This window comes from Pecten maximus, chromosome 4, assembly GCF_902652985.1.
Source record: "Pecten maximus chromosome 4, xPecMax1.1, whole genome shotgun sequence".
In the NCBI taxonomy this organism is placed as follows: Eukaryota; Metazoa; Mollusca; class Bivalvia; order Pectinida; family Pectinidae; genus Pecten; species Pecten maximus.
Genome location: NC_047018.1, coordinates 31,459,575 through 31,481,651, shown reverse-complemented (window position 1 = coordinate 31,481,651; position 22,077 = coordinate 31,459,575). Strand labels below are relative to the sequence as shown.

The following is a 22,077-nucleotide window of genomic DNA, read 5'->3' as shown; positions in this document are numbered from 1 at the left end:
TCTGTCTGTAATGACGACCTGTATCCTGGGCTGCGTTTTTTCTATAGGTATCTTTCTTCTTACCTTGACGATTGTTCTTTCCCTTGTGGAGGGGCCGCGGTGGCCGAGTGGTTAAGGTGTCCAATGCCTCACTTTTGGCCTTTAGTTGAGCGTTCGCCGCTGCGAGGAAGGCTTTTGGTTCTGTCCCCTAGCCGAGAAATACCAGAGTCTTTATAAAAATGGTAGTTCCTACTCCTGCTTAGCGCTCAGCATATTTGGAGTGGGACTACTGGTTGGCCCGTTGTCAGTATAATGTGACCAGGTGGGGTGTGCTGCTGGGTGTCTTCGGCAGTATGCTTCAGTGAGGTAGCACTATAAATCGGCAAAAGTTCCGGCCTATCACAAGGAGACTTAACACGAACATACCGCAGCCTCCCAAAAAACACATACGCACTCACCACACGCATGCATGTCGCACGCACGAGAGGCCGTCCTTAAATGACCTTAGCTGTTAATAGGACGTTAAACAAAATAAACCTAAACCTAAACCGTGCTGCTGGGTGTCTTCGGCAGTATGCTTCAGTGAGGTAGCACTATAAATCGGCAAAAGTTCCGGCCTATCACATGGAGACTTAACACGAACATACCGCAGCCTCCCAAAACACACATACGCACTAACCACACGCATGCTTATCGCAAACACGGGAGGCCGTCCTTAAATAACATTAGCTGTTAATAGGACGTTAAACAAAATAAACCAACCAGCCAACCCTAGTTATGCACATTTCATTTTTGGACCAGTCGGATAACAACATGGCAGAGACAGCCATCTTGGATTTTGACAATTGAAGTTTGTTATCGCTATTTCTCAGAAAGTATTGGAGGGATCTTTATCAAATTTCATATATAAGTTCCCGTTGTTTGAAAAGAACTTAAGGGATGTTTCTCAATTTACAGATTAGTAAGAGGAAGGGAAAAATAGAGAAATCAATCTGACATGGAACCTATAAAGATCATTCAATGGTGGACGCCAAGATCCCTCTGGGATCTCTTGTTTCTTCCTAATGTCCCTCTTGACAATGCCTCACTTTTAGCCTTAACTTGAGCGTTCGCCCCTGTGAGGAAGGTTTTGGGTTCTGTCCCCTAACCGAGACGTACCAGAGTCTTTAGAAATGGTAGTCACAACTCCTGCTTAGCGCTCAGCATATTAAGAGTGGGGCGACTGGCTCGCCCCCCAGCAGGCACAATGACGTTGATTAAACGTTGAATTTATATTGGATTTTGAAAGTTGAGACAACGTACCATAATTCAACGTCAGGTGTTCAACGTTGATCCAACGTTGTATTTATATTTGATTTTGAAAGCTATGACAACGTACCATAATTCAACGTCAGGATTTCAACTTTGACACAACATATTTCTCAATGACACAAGATAAGATCAAACAGTTTTTTTTTCAATTCATACTTTATTTTCAAAAAACACGTGTGAAGTTAGCGGTCGGCATCTCCACCTACTGGTTCTGGGCCATACTTTGAATTACTAGGACATCTATAGCCTGTGAATGGTTTTCAGTGCATCCTTCTGGAAAAGACAATATCATTGAAATATAACTATAATAAACAGTCTATAAGGCGTTTATAAAATCATAAATGAGTGGAGAATATTGCACTCAAAATTTTCAATTTAAACTATGAAATAACGGGATCTAGCCTATAGATTTCTATCAATTGTATAAAGTACTTCCAATGCAGGCGTTGAAGAAAGGAATTATTTAATGATAATTTCCTCATTTCTTACACATCTGGGCCACAATTTAGTAAATAATATAATGTTACCCTACTTAGTACTTAACTTGGTGTACACAAATCATCACATGAGACAAATGTAGTAAACTGTGACAATAGGATAGTGACAACCTGATAGGCATAGCATCATGGACTGTCATTCAATACACAAACCAAAACCGTGACACGTGTAACTTTCTATATTGTTACACACGAGACAGAATAAAATGATAATCTATTTATTTACGTGAAAACCAGGAAATGCAATAACATAGTATTGTATTTTTCATATTGTAAATTGTATCATTATCAAGACATGGCCTATTGTAGAAAAAATGAGTTAACAGTGCAAACAATTCGATGATTAAATTCAAAATATCGTGTTATCTTAACCCATCCAATGTCATTTATATCACCAGTCATAAGTATGATTTAATCATTCTAACATAATTAATAAAAAGATCAATATATTACCGTTACGAAGGGAGACAACTCGAACATTTCATTATCGACTTGCCCCGCCATGTATGAATAATACTCGCTTCAATCACAGCGACTGTATTTAATTGTAACCACTAATAGAAACAAGAAGAAAAGAATTATATGAAATATAAAATAACAATTGAACTTATCTACAAATCAATTATTACACACGGAAAATGCAGTAGCTATCAGTAGGCCTACTGTAAATATGGTTATCACGTGGGACAAACAACACATAAACTTCACTTTAGTACAAATCAGTGTGAAAGATCACTATCGACACTTAGCGGTATTGTGCCAAATACATGTTTTATCATCACAAACCATAAATTATTAAACTTACCTTCAGAGGAAAGACAGAAACTGTTAACTTTCTTCTCGACTTCCCGTCTTCCGTGGCATTGTAAACACTAGATTTCAAATTGAACTTACAATGCGCATGCGCTTGCCCGCTGCAGGATGGGCACTATTATCCGAACTGTTAATAGTAAATGTCAGAGCCGGCCGATATTTCGTTTTAAACGTAATAATGGATTATGAATTGTATGTTATAGAAAGTTGTAGTAAGTAGTGCACTTTTTATTATCAATTACTGATGGAATAAAACTATTTGATCTAAAAGATATATGTATGTTGAAAACCGATCGTTGTGTCAACATTTTAACAACGTCGTCTTTTAACCAATGTCGATATTTCAACAAATCTTCATCGTTGAGAAAACGCCATTGCTTCAACGTTGAATCAACGTTTATCGACGTCACGACCAAAAATCAACTATATATCAACGTTGAATCAACGTCGAGTGCCTGCTGGGCCGTTATCAGTATGTGGTGGGGTGTACTGGTTTGCCCGTTGTCAGTATAAAGTGACCGGTGGGGTGTGCTGTTTGGCTGGCGTCTTCGGCAGTATGCTTCAGTGAGGTAGCACTATAAATCGGCAAAAGTTCCGGCCTATCACAAGGAGACTTAACACGAACATATCGCTGTATTACTTACCTGCCAGGATGGCGAATACTTTACCGGATTGAACCGTGTAACACAAAATACACACACCATTGAAGGTCTTCACACAAGGAACTTCCGCTTTATTGCGCATGTGACATAACATGAATGGTACACATTGTAACACTAGAATAGATAACGATTGTATCTTTAAGGATATTATTAATGTTACTTGTACGACTACTACATTCTCTCCCTTTTTATAAACTTGGCGTTATCTTATGATTAAGAAAGTTTGCATCCGACCTCATCATTGATATGGAAATAATGATTTTACCTAATAACTAAATCCATAAAATACACCCAATAGCTAAATATAAACATTAATCAATTCAAAATAACCTATATAATCTACATCAGTTGAAAACCGATAGATATCAATTGATGATACTGATAATTATAATATATGTGTTTACATATATGAGACCGTCCACGCTACAGTGTACTTTTTATAGAGTAGATGTGGTGATCTCAGATTTGCAAATTTCTTTACAATTTTGATGTTAACTTGAAGAATATACACAATTTTTACACTTCTTATGATTTAAAAGATAACCATCCTTCTAAATATTGAATTATTTCAATAAATTACAGTAGTTTGATATGTAATGGACGTTATTTGTCAAATATGAAATAAAAGTTTTAAGCTCCATTTTTTATGAAAAGTTACCTTCATCCAGCTTTTCCTTCTTTAGCTTCAAAAGCTCATCATAATTATGCATCTATGATTGATAAATATCAGAACTGGTTATTTTAACATGTATTGGACTGAACATACCAGTAGATAGCAGGAGTTTGGTTTGGTTTATTTTGTTTAACGTCCTATTAACAGCTAAGATAACAGGAGAAATATATTTTTGATAGTGTAAATTAGAAGTCTTTACATCTTTTTTAAAAGAAAAGACCAAATTGATGTGCTTCTGATTTTACACATGCACACTTCCATAAAAATAGATTGCAATTACTCACTTTTTGGGTGAAAATATCAACGGGCGTTTGTTGGACAATGTAACGGATGTGATGCAACGGACGTGACTCTTGACAGGTAAACTTTATCAGAATGTGTCCAAAAACATGAACATTACATGCAAAACTTTTCTATCTCTAGATTACTTTGAGTAAAGTCATAGTCTTTATGACGTACAAATGTACTTATAAAAATTGAACCGACATGTCAATAACCTTCATAATAACCCATATAACTATACATGTCAAAACATAACATCCGTTACAAGTGATATATGTTACTGTGTGCAAACTTGTCATTAGTGATCTGATGACCATGCCAAAGTGATCACAATAGGCAGCTGGCCTTTATAGAGGTTTTAATCTTAATAATAATATATGGCACAGAAAAAACTGGCCATTAATCCAGGCAGACCACTAAGTTAGATTGACTAAGGCTTCATCAAGTCTGCTTTTCTTCTGAACAACTGCGAAAAGAAACAAAAATCCACTCTTGTGTTCAAATAAGCATTCAACTTTATTATGTTTAGACTGGTAACACAGGTAACAACTCTAATATAATAAATGCATCACAAACACATGTGTTAAACATGTTTAATCAATTATTGGTAAGTATATTGTGACATCTGCATACACTGGTAATTTATCTGATGAAAACGCAACATATATATATATGCTAAAACAGCTTTCAGAATATATGAACTTTTAAACTTTATAATTTTGAAATTGAAATATTTCTTTCCCCCTTTTATGTGCGACGGTCGGATGTATCAAACATTTTTCAATGGATGTCTTCAACTCCCAACAGGTATCTTACCTAACAGGCCAGGTGTAAACAATGTTCCAAAATCCACAAGACAACGAAAAAAAATAATAAATGCTTTAATTATGTCATGGTACATCTTAATACCCGATAAATTATGTAGTAATAACACCACCATATATTTAAGAACAAATGGTGGTACTTTCTTAGTTTGTTTCAAAATATGTTGAAGTTTGTTTAGACACTTTTATTAAGACGTTTCAGTTTTTACCACAGTGCATCTAGGGTAAGGGATGCTTTTAAACATTTATGAAATACATATGAATGTGCAAACAATCTTAAACAATATAAATAAGTAACATTATACATAAAGGTGCTAGGAACAGTCTTAGCCTGTCTCCACATAACAAAACCTAAAATAGATTTCAATCCATTTGTCAATACATTTGTTGGCTGTGTTTCGATATATTTCTATTGGTTTACGGAGTTACTCAAATATTTCGATATTCCACTGCCCTACTATCATATATCTGGAGACTTCCTTATTAGTAAGACAGCTTGAACCCAAAGAAAACTTTATCAACTCTCAACTATAAAAAGTCAACAAACATGCATAACATGAATTCTTTAAACACCAACTGAATATTTACCTGAGCTACAAAAGGTTTTTGACTTTTCCAACAGGAAGTTGGACAACTACAAAGTTGTTGAGATTTAAAAAGGATAAAGTATGTAAGGACTCATCGAATATTGAGTCAATAAAGTGTATAAGGACTCATCGAATATTGAGTCAATAAAGTGTAACTAATTCCAAAGTTTATAACCATTACATATTAAATCTGTACCTAGCGAAAATTCACATTAATGATCCACTCTTTCCTAAGATCTTATTGTCAATCAAAAGTGACGTTATGGATAGTGACATCATTTTTAACATTATAGGTTGATAACATAAGGTTTAAGCAATGAAAATGGTAATAACAAAAAAGATTAAATTATATATCAATATCTGAACGCAGATACAGTGTAATTACCTTAACTCTCCAGCCTCTGCTTGAGGCAAAGGGACTTCCTCCAGGGGTTTGATGGCACTTTGCTGTTGATGAAGACTGTCATCCTCTGAGGGCTTCGGAATACTTTGAAATTGCAGGACATTCATTGGAAGTTAAGGAGAATCCTCTGAAAGCTGTGGGACATCTCCTAGAAGTAAAGGAGCATCCGTAGGAAGCAAGGGGACTAGATCTTCCTCTGAAAGCAGAGTGGCAGGGTCGTCCTATGGAAGGTGAGGGTCGTCTTCTGGAGGCCAAGGCTTGTCTTTTTCTGGAAGGTGAGGTTCACCCTCTGGAAGCAAAGGGGCTTGGTTATAGTCTGGATGATATGGGACGTTCTCAAGAAGTTGAGGGTCATCTTCTGGAAGCTGAGGGACATCGCCTGGAATCGGAGGAGCATCCATGAGAAGCAAGTGGGCTGAATCTTCCTCTAAAAGCAGAGTGGCAGGGTCATCCTCTGGAAGGTAAGGGACATCCTCTGGAAGCGGAGGGTCGTCTTCTGTAAGGTGAGGGTCACTCTCTGGAAGGCGAGGGGCTGAGTCGTCCTCTGGAAGATCAGGGATTTCTGGAAGTTCTATATCATCTTCTGGAAGCTGAGGGTTGTCCTGTTGAAGCTGATTATCATCCTCTGGCAGATGCGGGACATCTTCTGGAAGCCGAGGATCACGCTCTGCAAGTTGAAAGACATCCTCCGGAAGTCGAGGAGCTGGGTCATCCTCTGGAAAATCAGGGACGTCCTCTGGAAGCTGAGGGATATCTTCTGGAATCGGAGGAGCATCCATGGGAAGCAAGGGGGACGGATCTTCCTCTGAAAGCAGAGTGGCAGGGTCATCCTCTGGAAGGTGAGGGTCGTCCTCTGGAAATTGAGGGACATTCTCTGGAAACGGAGGGTCGTCTTCTGTAAAATTTGACATTTACAGAGGCTGTACATCACGGTTATATCTAATTTAAAATGGGTAATTATGTAACGGACATTCTTCTGGACACTTCTCAATTTTTGAAATCAGTCAAAACTCACAGGCTTTAAATTTTCGATACAATTGCTCTGACCAATTATTTGTTCATTAAAATGGATCTCCCAAAATCAATATTACTGAATTATTTTATTGACAAACAATTTTGGATTCCTGACATTAAGTTTAGTAATGCCTGTCGCTCTAGACACATCTAATATAACAACGTGATGATTGACAATATGTGTGTGTTCGGTCCAGCATCACTTCCAAACAGTATTTATATTTTGAAAAATATATAAAATTTTCTTTAATTTCAACTCATTTTTAATGATGATTTAAACATTTGCAATTGCTTTGTCTGTTTATAAGAATTGAAACTCTTACATTTACACTGTTGTAAATAATAATGTAACATATATTCTCTAGACATTTTCTTTAAACCAAATAACCAGTCAAAACACACAGGCGTTATATATTTTGCCAATTAATATAAGAAATATCAATTCATATGAGTCAACACATTGTTTACTTTCATAAACACTCTGGACTTGTATCTCTTTCCATCACAACAAATCAAAATTTATTGTGTTTTCAAGAGTAAACATGTAAATAAGTAACTGCTGTTTCCATTGATATAGTTTTTGTAACATTGTGATGATGGACATGCTATGTAGTGTGACTATGATGTCGAACATCACATCCATAACATACAATATAACATATTTCAATTTCACCTTTTGCATTTCTTTTTAAAAGTATCAGAGTTAAACAACCTAGTGTTAAAATGTTTTTTTTTAATCAATGAAAAAAATCACTGAAGATAAAAGGTAAAACTTGGTCACACTGTAACGGACATGATGTAGGACTGTCAAATTCACATCCGTTATCTCCAGTAATAATTTGTGAATTTTTGCAAAAAAATATGCAGTATAACAATAATTTATCAATGCAATATCAATATGCATGGTGTTGAGCTGGTATTGCAATTATGTCAAATAATTACGATGCATACTTAACTGAGTAATCGTTATATGAACGGTTGTAAATCGCGTCAAAATACTTCCGTTACCCTTTTCGGAAATACATTTTATCAGAACTTTATCAAGAGAATATTGAAAATGACTTTACTTTAAACCAATTTGGTTACATAAATCTGATGTTAAAACATTCAAGCATTGTTATTATACAAGCGAAAGCCATTTAAGAAAACGCCCGTGAGTTTGGACACAAAAAGTTCATTGTCAAGCATCACATCCGTTTGTATAGTCAACTTGATATATATATATATATATATATATATATGTGCTGCCTTTACCGCGCTACTGCTATGTATGACAATGTCGATATTCATAGTTATTTCTTATCTTTAAAAACACCTATTTGAATAAACTAATATTGAGTTGATGCATTATATAACCAAGATTTCATAATGTTAGTAACGGGTCGTGACGACATAAAACGGACGTGATTCCTAAAAAAGGATTGACGGAAAAATTCTTACCGGCTTCCTGCTGCATCCATATTTCTGCTATACGCACATTACGATGACGTCATTGATTATTGGACACGCGAGAGTTACACAAAACACACATAGCATCACATTTTACGAAATGCTGTGTTTTGGTGCATCAGAAAGATACCGGTAACGCCCGTGATTTGTTGACGGAACTGGCTGACATGTTCGGAAAACTTATGTATCTTATACACCAAAAGAAAACAGAAACATAACTAATATATTTGATACTCAATAAACATTTATTAACAGGAAACACAAAATTGTGTCGTAAAAAACCTTTAAATTATTTTGGAAGGAAGTTTGTCAGGTCCGTTACACACATTTCTTTGATAAATTATTTTCAAAATTGCATATAAATAAATATTGTGTTATTTTCTACTTTAAATATCATTCATTTGCTCTGCAAATGATGTAACAATTATTTTTTTCGTTGCTGTAACGTCGGAAAAAGTGCTTGCTATCGGGAACCCTGTAAGGCGACATATTTAAGCGCCCAATTGAGGGCATTTCATTTCTATTTCATATTTAATAAATTATTCTTTTATGTAAACTTCTTGATTTTATATATATTATCTCTCTGTATATCATCTATCTCATGTACATTGACATTGCTAATATATATTGGTAAACTACAAAAATATAACTGTTTCAATTTACTCTCTCAAAAGTGTCACTGTAGCGTGGACGGTCTCATGTGTAATGCTTGGACTTATAATTGTCAAAGTCTATTATCACCCTAAAACAAAACAGCAATTGTTCCTATACACAATCAAAACAAAACTAACTGGGACTCATAAATTACTTCATTTAGAAGAGTATACCGACATATTACGTGTTTATAATATTTCGAGAAAAGTCATACTTTCTAGTTTTAACACGGATACCTTTTGCCTCATTTATTTCAATCCAAGACATCTGGTAGTCTTTAATCTTAGCGGGTAATTGTCTATTCCTACAAGACCGTCTGGGCTGTTCATTCACAAACTTGTCCATGTTTGCGTCCTCTACCATGATCTCCTCAGGTTCATCCTTGCTCTCCATTTCGTTGTCCAGTGTATATTCCAGTTCAGTTTCTTTCGGTTTAATTTCATGTCGTGCGTGTGTCACTTTCCCGATATTGTTCGGTCTCCTCTCTTTCATTGTATTTCTTAAGAAACGTTACATTTCGTTTTACCTTTTGTCCTCCTTTGGTTTCGAATGTCACACTATTTCCGATTTCTCTACGACTTTCGCGGGATCAGAATAAAATGTTGGAGACAAAATGTTGGAGACATTTTATTCTCACGTGGTTGTTCTACTAACACCTTGTCCCCTACTTTGATGTCAATTTCCTGTGCTCTTCTCTTGTGATCACTATAAATCTTTCCTGACGCTTTCCTTTCTTTTCCTTGTCTCTAATTTCTATATCAAGTCGTGTAGACGGTTTGTATTCTTGTAAATCAGGACTTTTCGACCCGATCTTTCTTCCAAAAATCAGCTCAGCTGGACTCACCCCAATGATAGAGTGCAGAGTAGGTCTATGCATTGACAGGTTAGTAACCCTTCTTTCCAGTTCCCTTACCCTGTCTGAGCAATCCTAATTCTTTTCATCAATGACCTGTTCTGACGCTCAACATCTCCGTTGGCTTGTAGCCAAAGGGGAGTTGTACAATGATGCTCGATACCATTCTGTTTAAGGTAATCCTTGAAAAGTTCACTCCTAAACTGTGGTCCGTTGTCAGTTGTAACACTTATTGGATTCCCATGAGTGTAGAATACTCCCTTAAACATCTTGATCGTTTTCTCAGACGTCGTGGATTTTGTTGTAACCACTTCAACCCAGCGCGAATAATAATCTACAAACACCAACATGTAGTCACCTGAAGGTAATCCAAGATAACCTACAGCAATATGTTGCCAGGGACCAGATGGAAATTCTGTACGACGCATGGGTTCTGGTCTCGACGGCATACTGACCAACTGGCATCCATGACAATTTTTACAAAATCGTTCAACTTCGTTGTCCATTTTGGGCCCCCATACTTTGGTTCTCAGACGGACGTTGTTTCATAAGGACTATTCCAGGGTGTCCCTCATGCCCTAGCTCCAGGATTCTACCGCGTAGTGATGTCGGCATCACTAATCTTGTACCGCGTAGCACAATATTTCTTACACAACACAACTCATCTTTTATCAGCAGATAATTCGTATTGTGTAACTTTTCCCATTTACCACTTAACAAACACTCACGAATGTTTTGTAGATCAGCATCCTTGTGGGATTCCTCCTCGATTTCCTCTGTCTTCGTAGCAGTGGGAATGCTCGAATCAACAGTAAACTTCACATACTCTGTTTTGTCTCGACGGAGTTGTTTCACCTCCTCCTTCACAAGTAATCTTGATAAAGAATCAGCGATGTTTTTAACACCAGATATGTGTTTCACGGTATATGTATATGGTTGTAATCTTAAAACCCATCTCTCTACACGAGCACACGGCCTAGATTTGTCAGAGAAGATATACTGTAATGGTTTGTGGTCGGTGACCAATTTAAATTTGATACCATAAATATACATGTGGAAGCGTTCACGTGCCCACACAAGCGCGAGTGCTTCATTTTCCGTTTGGGAATACCGTCGTTCCACAGCAGTGAGACTCCGACTTGCGTATGAAATTATGCGCCTTTCGTTGGGTTCATCTTCCGGAACAAGCACTGCCCCTAGACCTACTGGACTCGAATCAGCGATGATTTGAGTTTTTGCTCCAATTTTGAAATATCCTAGAGTTTCTGTACTCGCCAGTACCTTCTTGAGTTCTTGAAATGCATTTGCTTGTTCCAATTTCCACTCAATTTTTTTTTTTATCTTAACGGGTCAGTTTCCTTAACGGTTCACCGAGTGTTGCCAAATCTGGGATAAATCGACCAGCAAAATTAACTAATACCAAGAAGCTTCGAACTTCTGTTGCGGTTTCCAGTTGTCTTGCATTCAATATGCCTCCACTTTGTTATCAGATAGACCAATTCCTTTTGCAGACAGAATATGTCCCATAAATTCAATCTTTGGGAGATTGAATTGACATATGTCATAGTTCAAGGTTAAACCTCGTTCCTCGAGTACGCCTAACACTTTTTGTAATCTTGTGTCGTGTTCCTCATTTGACGAACCATGTATGACTATGTCGTCGAAAATACTTTCGACACCTTCACATTGGTCCAGAACTTGTCTGATAATGCGGTTATACATTGCCGGTGCACAGCTTACTCCGAACATTAATCTTTTGTACTGGTACACTCCTTTATGTGTGATGAAAGAAGTTATTTCCCCTGACTTGCTCGATAACTCAATCTGGTGATATGCATTGTTAATATCAAGTTTAGTAAACACCGGACTTCCATTCAAGTCTTGAAGAACTTCGTCGACTGTTGGAATTTGATATCGTTCTCTTATCACAACATGGTTAGTTTGCACACAGGCGTATGTCTCCGTTCGGTTTAGGAACAACCACTACAGGAGAGATCCATCTAGATCGTCTGTGAACAGGTTCAATTATATCGGCATCCTGAAGTTCTTGTAGTTTGTTTTACAATTGTTCTTGTAATTTGTATGGTATTCTCCTAGTAGCTTGAACTACAGGTGTTACCGAATCATCTATGGGTATTTCTAATTCAAAATCTTTGAGTTTACCATGTCCTGTGAACAGTTTTGGGTACCTTTGTCTCAAATTCTCCACATTATGCACAGTATCTGGTTGTTCAGGTTCTAACCTTAAAATTCCTAACTCAATAGCAGTATTCATACTTAACAGTGATTTTCCCTTTTCCTCCAAGACAAAAAATTCAGCCTGTGTTTGTTTACATGTCTGTTCAGCTAACAGTTTTATTTCTGCCTTGAAACTTCCCATTAAGATGAGTGATGTGGTACTACCATAAACATACAGTTTCTTCCCTGGTGTCTTGTTTTGATTGTTCACTTTTATTTTGCTCTGTTTCAACATATTCCAAGTGTCCTTACTTACAATGTTCACAGTCGCACCTGAATCTATTAGAAATTCTGTCTTAACACCACCCAGTTCCACTTTCACTGTTGTACACGGTTTATTTTTCTCCTGACTGCACACCAAACAAATATTCACTGTGTACCATTTTCAGAATCTACTTGTTTGAGACTATTGTTCGAGTAACCTCCCTTTCCTTTTCTAGCTCCTTTATAGTTTTTCGTTCTACAGCATTTCTCAAAATGTCCAATGTTATTACACTTCCTATATTTCTTGTCTTTGGCGGGACATATCTGATCCTTTTTCATGTGTCCTGTGTATCCACATGCATAACATTTCACGGTTGACTGATAACCACTTGTCTGACCTGGTTTCTTGGAATGACTTTCGCTTTCACTTTGTTAATGTCACCTTTGCCATCTCCTCCCATTTCCATTGACTTAGCTGCCCTCTGTGCCATTTCATACGTTTGTGCCAATTCACGAATTTGGTCTAATGTTATGTTTCTCCTTTCTAGGAACTTTCTCCTCAAAGGTGACGAGCTACGTTTTTTATGACTTGATCGCGAATCATACCATCTCTTCCATCCCGGAAATCACAAAAGTCTGACTTTTCAGGTAAACGCGTGATGAACATTTCGACTGTTTCTGATGTTTCTTGACTCATTGCTCTGAATTGAAATCGTTCAAAAGACACGTTTATTTGCGGTGTGAAATGTTCTGTCAATGTTGCCTTTGTGACCGTATATAAATTTTGACCCTCTGCCGGCTGCCTTTCAGGTAGAGTAAAAAATATATCTTGAAATTTAGGACCAGCACAATGTAAAAACACTGCCTTAATCTGCCAAGGATCAGTAATAACTTTACCCTCAGCATCAATCTAATTAAAATCTAGATGGTCATTTTCACTACGTTACATGACGTTTCATGTAATGTAGTAAGCATGACCATCAAGATTTAAATTAGATTGCCCTCAGCATATAATTCAAATGACCGGACCCATTTTTGCCAGCGTTGACCGGCCGAATTGAACTGTGTCGGATCGAATTGTTGAATAACATCAAAGTCTGACAAACTTATCGATTGAGCCATGATAAATGTTTCACTTTATCCTCGTCGCCAATTTGTAGTATTTACCTGCCAGGATGTCGAATACTTTACCAGATTGAACCGTGTAACACAAAATACACACACCATTGATTGTCTTCACACATGGCACTTCCCCTTTATTGCGCATGTCACATAACATGAATGGTACACATTGTAACACTAGAATATATAACGACTGTATCCTTACGGATATAATTAAGGTTACTTGTACGACTACTACAACCGCAGCCTCCCAAAACACACATTCGCACTCGCCACACGCATACATGTCGCACGCACGGGAAGCCCACCTTAAATGACCTTGGCTGTTAATAGTACGTTTAAACAAATAAAATCAAACCAAGTCGCCTGCCTGACCGTTTGGGTTTTCAGTGGTTTTTCGGTTTCCTCCACAAAGTAAGACATATCGGGTGATTCAACGGGGGCCAATACGCATGATTAATAGAAGTTGATAAAACTTGTTTCGCAATTGTAAAATAAATGGTTTACATTGACATCACAATCAGTTTCCTCTTACGACATGTAGCGAGATACAGCAGCCATATTCATTCCCTGCACGGGTTTAAAGCAAACATTAAACGACAACGACTGATGATAGGACGTTAACCAATGCAAAACCATACTATTGATTTTCTGTCATTACCTTACTTACAAAACGCATATGCAAATTTAAGCTTGAATATCTGCTTCCGTATTTTAGTTGATCAATGTCGCATCATTGCTGCACATTGTAGAATGTGCATGCATCACACCCTCCCCTACGGTTGGTTAACTATCTGTAATTGACATATGATAATTGGTATATGGATCAGTCTTGAATCCTTCTTTATCGTCAGCAAGCAAGTCTATAAACATGTCAGTTTGCATTTTAACGCTAGATTATTCCATTTCCTTGATTGGTCCTAAGTGACGGGACGTAAAACAATTCAAATAACATTCTTGACAATATGCTGTCTCTTCCATACTTTGTTTCATTGCTGCCCGTTTCTCATAATTTTCTGTGTACCTTTAGTATCATCTCTGCTCCTCTTTTTTACTCCCCTCTGTAATCTCTTAACATTCTTAACGCGTCGTGTATGGATAATTTTAAATTTTGCTGACTTTTCCCCCTTAAAACCCAGCTAATCTCAGGGTTTACATTAATAGACTAGATTCTTCTTTATGGTTAAAGATTTCAAGCAGAGATACAAGACTGGTTTTATTTTGATAAAACTATTAGGTAAATTAAGTCGAATCAATGGGTGTTTCATGTTGTTCACTGAAGCTGGTCTTGCATATGTTAAAATGTTAGATTCGGAGACGAGCGAAATCGGTTTAGGTTCAGTATTGTTTAACGTCCTATCAACAGCCAAGGTAATTTAAGGACGGACGAGGTCTACCTGGTCTCGTCAATTTCCTACAACGAGAATATCATCAAATAATTGTAGGTTTAATGCTGATTATTTCCATATTTTTTTCTTGCATAATCTACCCGCAGGTACCACGTATAAAGCCACTTGCTCTTTGACCTACCAGAGTTCTTATGTACTTGTAAAAGGCGGAAAAAAGCTCTCGCAAGAGTAATCAACATTCATAACGGGAAGAAACCAGTAATATTTAATCATGCATTGATCTACCAGGATATCACGTGACAAGCACTAGAGGAATCAGAATTGTTACATTTAGACCAAGCTAGAAACGCCTAGGATACATTCTTAAGTTAAGTAGTCCTCTAGGTTAACCCTTAGCAAGAATAGTATCCAATAAGACCCAATAGCAAGACATATTAATTAATACAACCCAAATGACATAAAGGTATCTAAAAATATAATTATATGCCTGTTCGCCATAGCCGGCCTCTCTGCACTGCCTATACAGTTCGGCGATGCCCAATGACACATCTGAGGTTATATATTCTATTTTCAAAGAAATCATAATATGTATTTATTAAACAAGTCGCAAAGAAGTAAAATATCGCTCACCCGCATATTTCCGTAATTATGGCCAATATATACAAGTTATATTTGAACTATTTCCTACTTTTGAACTGCCTCTCGAGCCCTGCAGGTAGGACGTAAGAATTGTACCTGCTGCCCCCAAATTTGGCATCGTATCCTTTCTCTTCCTTCTGAACAACATTCTTCTTCTTAATATCTCCCTTGACAATGTCTCACTTTTGGCCTTCAATTGAGCGTTCACCCCTGTGAGTATGGCTTTTGTTCCGTCTCCTGGCCGGGACATACCAGAGTCTTTAAAAAGATAGTTGCTACACCTGCATTGCGCTCAGCATTTTGGGAGTGGGACGACTGGTTTACCTGTTGTCAGTATAATGTGACCGGGTAGGGTGTCCTGCTGGGTGTCTTCGGAAGTATGCTTCAGTGAGGTAGCACTATAAATCGAAAAAAAATACGGACTATCACATGGAGTCTTTACACGAAAATACCACAGCCTCCTTAAACACACACACGCCCTCAGCACACAAATGCATGTCCCAGGCACGAGAGGCCGTCCTTAATGACCTTAGCTGTCGATAGGACGTAAAACAAATGAAACAAACACACAAACAAATGAACTGTCCTTCCCTAAATCCATTTATACAATTTTTCATTTTACCCAATATTGCTCTAGACAAAATTTCATCAAAATTTAGCAAGGCGTTCAGGACAAATATGATTTTAAAGGATTAAACCTCCATTTCCCCTACTGGGCCCTGCCCTAAGTTAGAAACATCCTCCGTTTATACATAGATAATACATGTTAAATGTCTTAGAATATAAGCTGTATTTTGGCGAGTGTAAAGAAAGACAAAAGTAGCGAGTCACTTTTGTCGTTCTGTCTCGAGCCAAAAAGAAACCCAGCTTATACATAAAGACACTGACCATGTAGTCTTTTTTATTCTACAACACTCATAAAAATTAAGCATTTTAAAGTTAAACGGTATCAATAATGTTCCAAATATGTTCACCTTTCAGGGTGAAACATGATATTGCTTTTGCCGAATAATGCTCCAGACCGAATTTCATCAAAATCAATTCAGGCTCGTATATAAAAAATATTCATATTACAAGCTAACCGGTAATAAGTATTTATATATGAAAGTATTTAAAATGTTGCCATATCCATCCACTTAAAGAATAAATATAAAAAGATATTGTGTGACCAGTAGCATTAGATTCTAATACATTTTAATCTAGGGAAAGCATGGTCTTTCGTTGATATGTGCAGTATTTTTCAATCTACAGTTACATTATCTTTAACATTATAATATCTCTGCAAGAAGGTAGAAAATTGTAGTAATCAAGACGAATATGCCGTGGATAATATAAACATTTATTATGAAGTGTTTACGAAAGGATACGATCGTAACGTTGACCTGTGGTCAGGGTCAGCTGATCACGAGGAAAATAGGATCAGACCTGCATACCAGTCAATTTTAAACAAAGATGCACTGTACATGAGAAGTACAAATATTCTTAATAGAAATATTCCGCGGATTAGTAATTAGATCGACTATGGTTGGGTAGATGAATTATTATACGACCATATCTGTAACAAACTGTTAAACGAAAGTAGGTCTATCTCAACTAGGTAAAGCAAATACTGCTATTTTCGCAATAACTGTTCGTTTTACTTGATACGATAGCTATGAACAAAATAAGTGTTACCTTCCGTTGTATCTAAGCACATTAGTGTCTCAAAAAAATGCGAAAATAATCCGGTATAATGTTCAATGATTTTCTGTTTTTATCATCGTCATGCATATTTTCCGGGTCACATTCTTATAGCATGTGGGCTTCCGGTTACGTCATCAAATTCATTTCCCACGAATTTATTGGGAAATCTAAATCAACACTTGAAATGAATTAAATGAAATGGAAGAATTAAAAAAAATGTCTAAATAGAAATATTGTGATCAGTATTTAGTGCAACATTAAAGTTTCATCGTAAATAATTGCAACGATTCGCTAACCCAGAGACCTATATACTAAAAGTAATTGAAATCAAATTATTCTAAAATTCACATTTCGTTTCTATTATAATCTTAGAATTTGTATCACAAGATCGTTTAGAAGCTTTGCAATACTAACTCTTTCAAACGCCCAGATGCTTTGATTTGAGCAAAGATGGCGACCTGTGGCGGTTTGGATTAAAATTAAATTGCGTATATTTCGGCAAGTAAACATCGTATAAGGTTCCCGTGTGGTCAGATCATCTAATTTTGTCATCATGTATTCTGAACAGTTGCTGTTTTGTCGCTACCGTCATTAACATAAAAATTCGGATTATTATATAAATACTTATTTAATTACAAAGAGCATTATCTCTTTTACTTACGAATAATTCAAATTTTCGAGATCTTATTGATATATAACTACATACAAATTATCATCAAACTTAGTTGATATATATATATATATAATCAGGTTATCAAATTTAGTTGATATATATATATAATCAGGTTATCGGGCTGCTGGGTGTCTTCGGCAGTATGCTTCAGTGAGGTAGCACTATGAATTGGCAAAAGCTCCGGCCTATCACAAGGAGACTAAACACGAACATACCGCAGCCTCCCAAAACACACATACGCACTCACCACACGCATGCATGTCGCACGCACGGGAGGCCGTCTTAAATGACCTTAGCTGTTAAACAAAATAAACCAAACCAAACCAATCCCCCATTGCATGATCGTATGAGGCGACTAAATTTGGGATCTTATCTTTTCTCTTCTTTCTTAACAACTTTCCTCTTCCTAACGTCTCCCTTGACACCGCCTCACTTTTGGCCTTTAGTTGAGCGTTCGCCCCTGTGAGGAAGGCTTTGGGTTCTGTCCCCTGGCCGAGACATACCAGAGTCTTTAAAAATGGTAGTTGCTGCTCCTGCTGAGCGCTCAGCATACAAGGAGTGGGACGACTGGTTCGCCCGTTGTCAGTATGTGACCGGGGTGTCTTCGGCAGTATGCTTCAGTGAGGTAGCACTATAAATCGGCAAAAACTCCGGCCTATCACAAGGAGGCTTGACACGAAAATACCGCAGCCACCCAAAACACACATACGCACTCACCACACGCATGCATGTCGCACGCACGGGAGGCCGTCCTTTGTTAAATATTGTTTTGCTAATTTCTCGCAAAATTTTTACTCACCAGTTTTTGGCCTTTTTAATTGCGTTTGATCGGAACGAAGTGACGAGTTTGGACGTTATTAAAGCGAGAAAATAAAAAATTCAAATTAAAGTTCTCAATTGCATGTGTCAATATTATAGAATAAATGAATAGATTTAGCTTTTCCGTGTCCGCTGTTAATCTGAATTAAAGCAATTTATTGGTGATAAAGTCAATCACCGCAAGACTATTATGCATATGCAAATATAATGTCAGATAAATATATATACATGTTATGCAATAATAAGCTCTTAGCCACCGGGAAACACATAAGTTACCAGATCGGACATTAGTTATTAAATCCTGCAACGAACTGTGTGTGCGTCACCTTGTTGAATTATTTGACCAAATGTCAAGTTAATGTTCATGTTAAATTAGTTAATAGCTTCAAATGTTGAACTTGAACAAAGCTATATATAGTTATGGGGTGGGTATCTCAATTAATTCCAGACTGCCCTGGGCTGGGGAAAGACCTTTTGGCCTATTTTGCATAAAGATTGTGTCTATAATTTGATGCCCAGCATTGCTATATATGGGGTGATAATTTCAGTGGTTACAGAGATAACACAAAGGAACTAATTAAGTAAATAAGTCTTTAGGGACAGAGAAAGACCCCAGGGCTTATTTTCATAACAAGATATGGTTTATTTTGGATTCCCGGCAATGCCATATCGTTGAGTGTAGACTAAAGGTTACACAAAGTGCACTCCGAGTGCATTCGGTTTGGACTTGGAGTGCAGTTTACCTGGAGTCCTATCAGGCTCTGATTCTAACTGGGTCCACATGTACTTGTAACAAAGTTAGTTGGTTAGTTAAACTGCTTAACGGCCCATCAAAACTATAAAGGTCATAAGGGCAAAAAAAAAGTGATTAAAAATACGAGCAAAAAGGGCAAGAGACAAAATGACATCAAACAACGAAACATGTAAAAATATTGATATATATATTGGTACACTAACGATAAGTTTAAAATAAAAGTGGCTATGGTTAGTCAAAACTTGTGATAAAGACCAATAACTTTCAGATAGTTCAAAATTTTGTATATACTAACAGACTCGAACATAGTCTTCAGACTTGCCATGCTGTTGTAAAAACTCTCTTGCAAGTTGTAGATCAATGTAATCAAATAGAAATTAGATGGGATTGGTCATCACACCTTACCTTTATATATCAACATATATTTTCCAGGTCGTATATGATATAGACTTGTGACTGTCTATATAATTCATATTCAGTTCTAATACGGTACCATTTCAAAAAAAGTAATAATTATAAAAACAAATTGTTGACAAAAAGATATTTGATCTCAAAATGGTTTAAAATTAAACAGTATATAGATTTTTTAATAAATATATTAGTATCAGTGCTTTGACAAATAGTATAAAAGCATGTTACAACACTCAAAAATATATAGTTAATAGCCAAAATAATATTCTTAAAACAAATTTAATATTTGGAGTAGAAAACTGTTATTAAACTTCACATTTGAAATGCTTATTAATACTCAAATATACCTTTATGAGTGAACTATTCCTAATGATATGAATACTGTTAATTTATGTCTGATATTATAATGGAAGTATGTATAAAAGTATTAGTATCAATATGTAAATCACCATAGATTAATATAATTTTTATGCATGACTTTAGTAAATACTTATCAAATGTTCCATACACTAACTGCAACTTGCTTTGGCATTTTTTAAAAGTTTGAACATTTATTTGTAGTTGATATTGTGTACCAGACTCACTTGGTTATCTGACCTATATATTTTTGTCATTTCAATGTGTTAAATAGTAATATTGATTATTGATTTTGTTGTCCTCACTACTGTAATTAAAAAATGTAAATGAGTTTCAGCAAATTACAAAAGTTTGCGGAAAAACCTTTCTCCGATCCACCATCTTTGTCGTTTAGGAAACCTAATGTATCTACAAGCAGTAAGGTTTTTTCTAAGGAGAAATCAATATATCATCTCTTAACTTGGCTTTGATATCGAATTTTATTGTAAAGCTGGTGAATGTTTGATCCCTCGTACCATGATTATTTATCCAAACTCTTGCCAAATTTAGTCAAAAGACATGGTCATCTTGTGATAAACATTTGGCTAGGAACTTGTGATCTAACAACTTAACTTTGTCCTTATATTTCTATAACTCGTAGTTCACAAGAAGAATGTTCACAGTATGCCCAAAAACTTTCGTATCTCAGTTTGCTTAAGCAATTTCATCTGTGAAACTAATATTTTCAGAAATTTCTCCATACTACATTTAGTTGTGGAATGAATATAAAAGACACCCTACTTCATGCGATTTTATCAAATAGACCCTGGTATTTACTAGCCGCAATAAATCGTTCGGCTAGAGAGATAGTCTTTAGCTCGATCGGTTGAACATAAAACCAGTCCCAGGTTTGATCCCTAGCGGAGGGGGCCGCGGTGGCCGAGTGGTTAAGATGTCCCAACACGTTAACACTAGCCCTCTACCTCTGGGTTGCGAGTTCGAAACCTACGTGGGGCAGTTGCCAGGTACTGACCGTAGGCCGTTGGTTTTTCTCCGGGTACTCCGCCTTTCCTCCACCTCCAAACCTGGCTTGTCCTTAAATGACCCTAGCTGTTAATAGGACGTTAAACAAAAACAAACCAAACCCTAGCGGAGGCAGTAATATACATTGAATTAATCTTGTGCTCTGTTACACTGGCGCCCATGTGGCGAATCAGAAATGACACTCCTCGAAAGCATCGCTGTTACCCCTGGTACTAGAGGGAAGTATTCTCTCCGTTACGCTTTTTGGACTAAAAAATAGCAATATAGTCATTTTTGGACTAAACATTTGCAATATAGTCAAGTATTTCTCAAATGAGTGACGCATGAAGACAATTACAGCACATATCACAGAATAATGATCGTTAAACAGTGTAACGTGCCCTTAGTTCGCTTTCTTGCCACCGATTTCGGTCATTTCTCACTTTGATATTGGTTATTTTTTTAACAAACATCGTAGTTACACATCCTATATTATTTGGACTTGCTAATACGCTTAACAGAATATTTCATATTAATAGATTGATATTAATGCAAAATTATAACAAATTTATACAGAAAAATGCCGTTTTTCAATTGCTAAAGTTCTCAGGTGTGACATATTGTACAGTAACAGACAATGAAAGTTCTCCGACCGCCACGCTTCGAAACAGGTTTATGGCAAGCAAATTTCAACCAATCATTTATTACAGTGACCAAAATATCAGGGAACTCCATTTAATCAGCCAATCACAACCATGGTTATACAATACTTAAAAAAGAACCGTGATTTTCCACAAAACGGTAGAGCTACATTGACCGGTGTCG

The 22,077-nt window shown here is 36.7% G+C and overlaps 2 protein-coding genes across 2 annotated transcripts; both read right to left on the bottom strand.

Annotated features, from left to right (window-relative positions):
• Positions 1-10,057: 10,057 nt before the first annotated feature.
• Positions 10,058-10,450, bottom strand: LOC117326502 (uncharacterized protein K02A2.6-like). Its single transcript, XM_033883255.1, has one exon. The coding sequence runs from the start codon at positions 10,448-10,450 to the stop codon at positions 10,058-10,060; it is 393 nt and encodes a 130-aa protein (XP_033739146.1).
• Positions 10,451-10,490: 40 nt separating this feature from the next.
• On the bottom strand, positions 10,491-12,934 carry LOC117326501. The gene is made up of 3 exons (XM_033883254.1): positions 12,842-12,934; positions 12,165-12,462; positions 10,491-11,293 (listed from the first exon to the last, which is right to left on the bottom strand). The coding sequence occupies exons 1-3, from the start codon at positions 12,932-12,934 to the stop codon at positions 10,491-10,493; spliced, it is 1,194 nt and encodes a 397-aa protein (XP_033739145.1).
• Positions 12,935-22,077: the final 9,143 nt, after the last annotated feature.

Bases quoted from the DNA above. Each gene is read 5' to 3' on its own strand.
- LOC117326502 (XM_033883255.1), bottom strand. From the start codon at position 10,450: ATGCCGTCGAGACCAGAACCCATGCGTCGTACAGAATTTCCATCTGGT.
- LOC117326501 (XM_033883254.1), bottom strand. From the start codon at position 12,934: ATGGCACAGAGGGCAGCTAAGTCAATGGAAATGGGAGGAGATGGCAAA. The intron at 12,463-12,841 runs GTCAGACAAGTG...ATGTTGAAACAG, and splicing joins AAGTCATTCCAAGAAACCAG to AGCAAAATAAAAGTGAACAA. The intron at 11,294-12,164 runs GTAAACTCAAAG...ATGCATTTCAAG, and splicing joins AAAACTGTTCACAGGACATG to AACTCAAGAAGGTACTGGCG.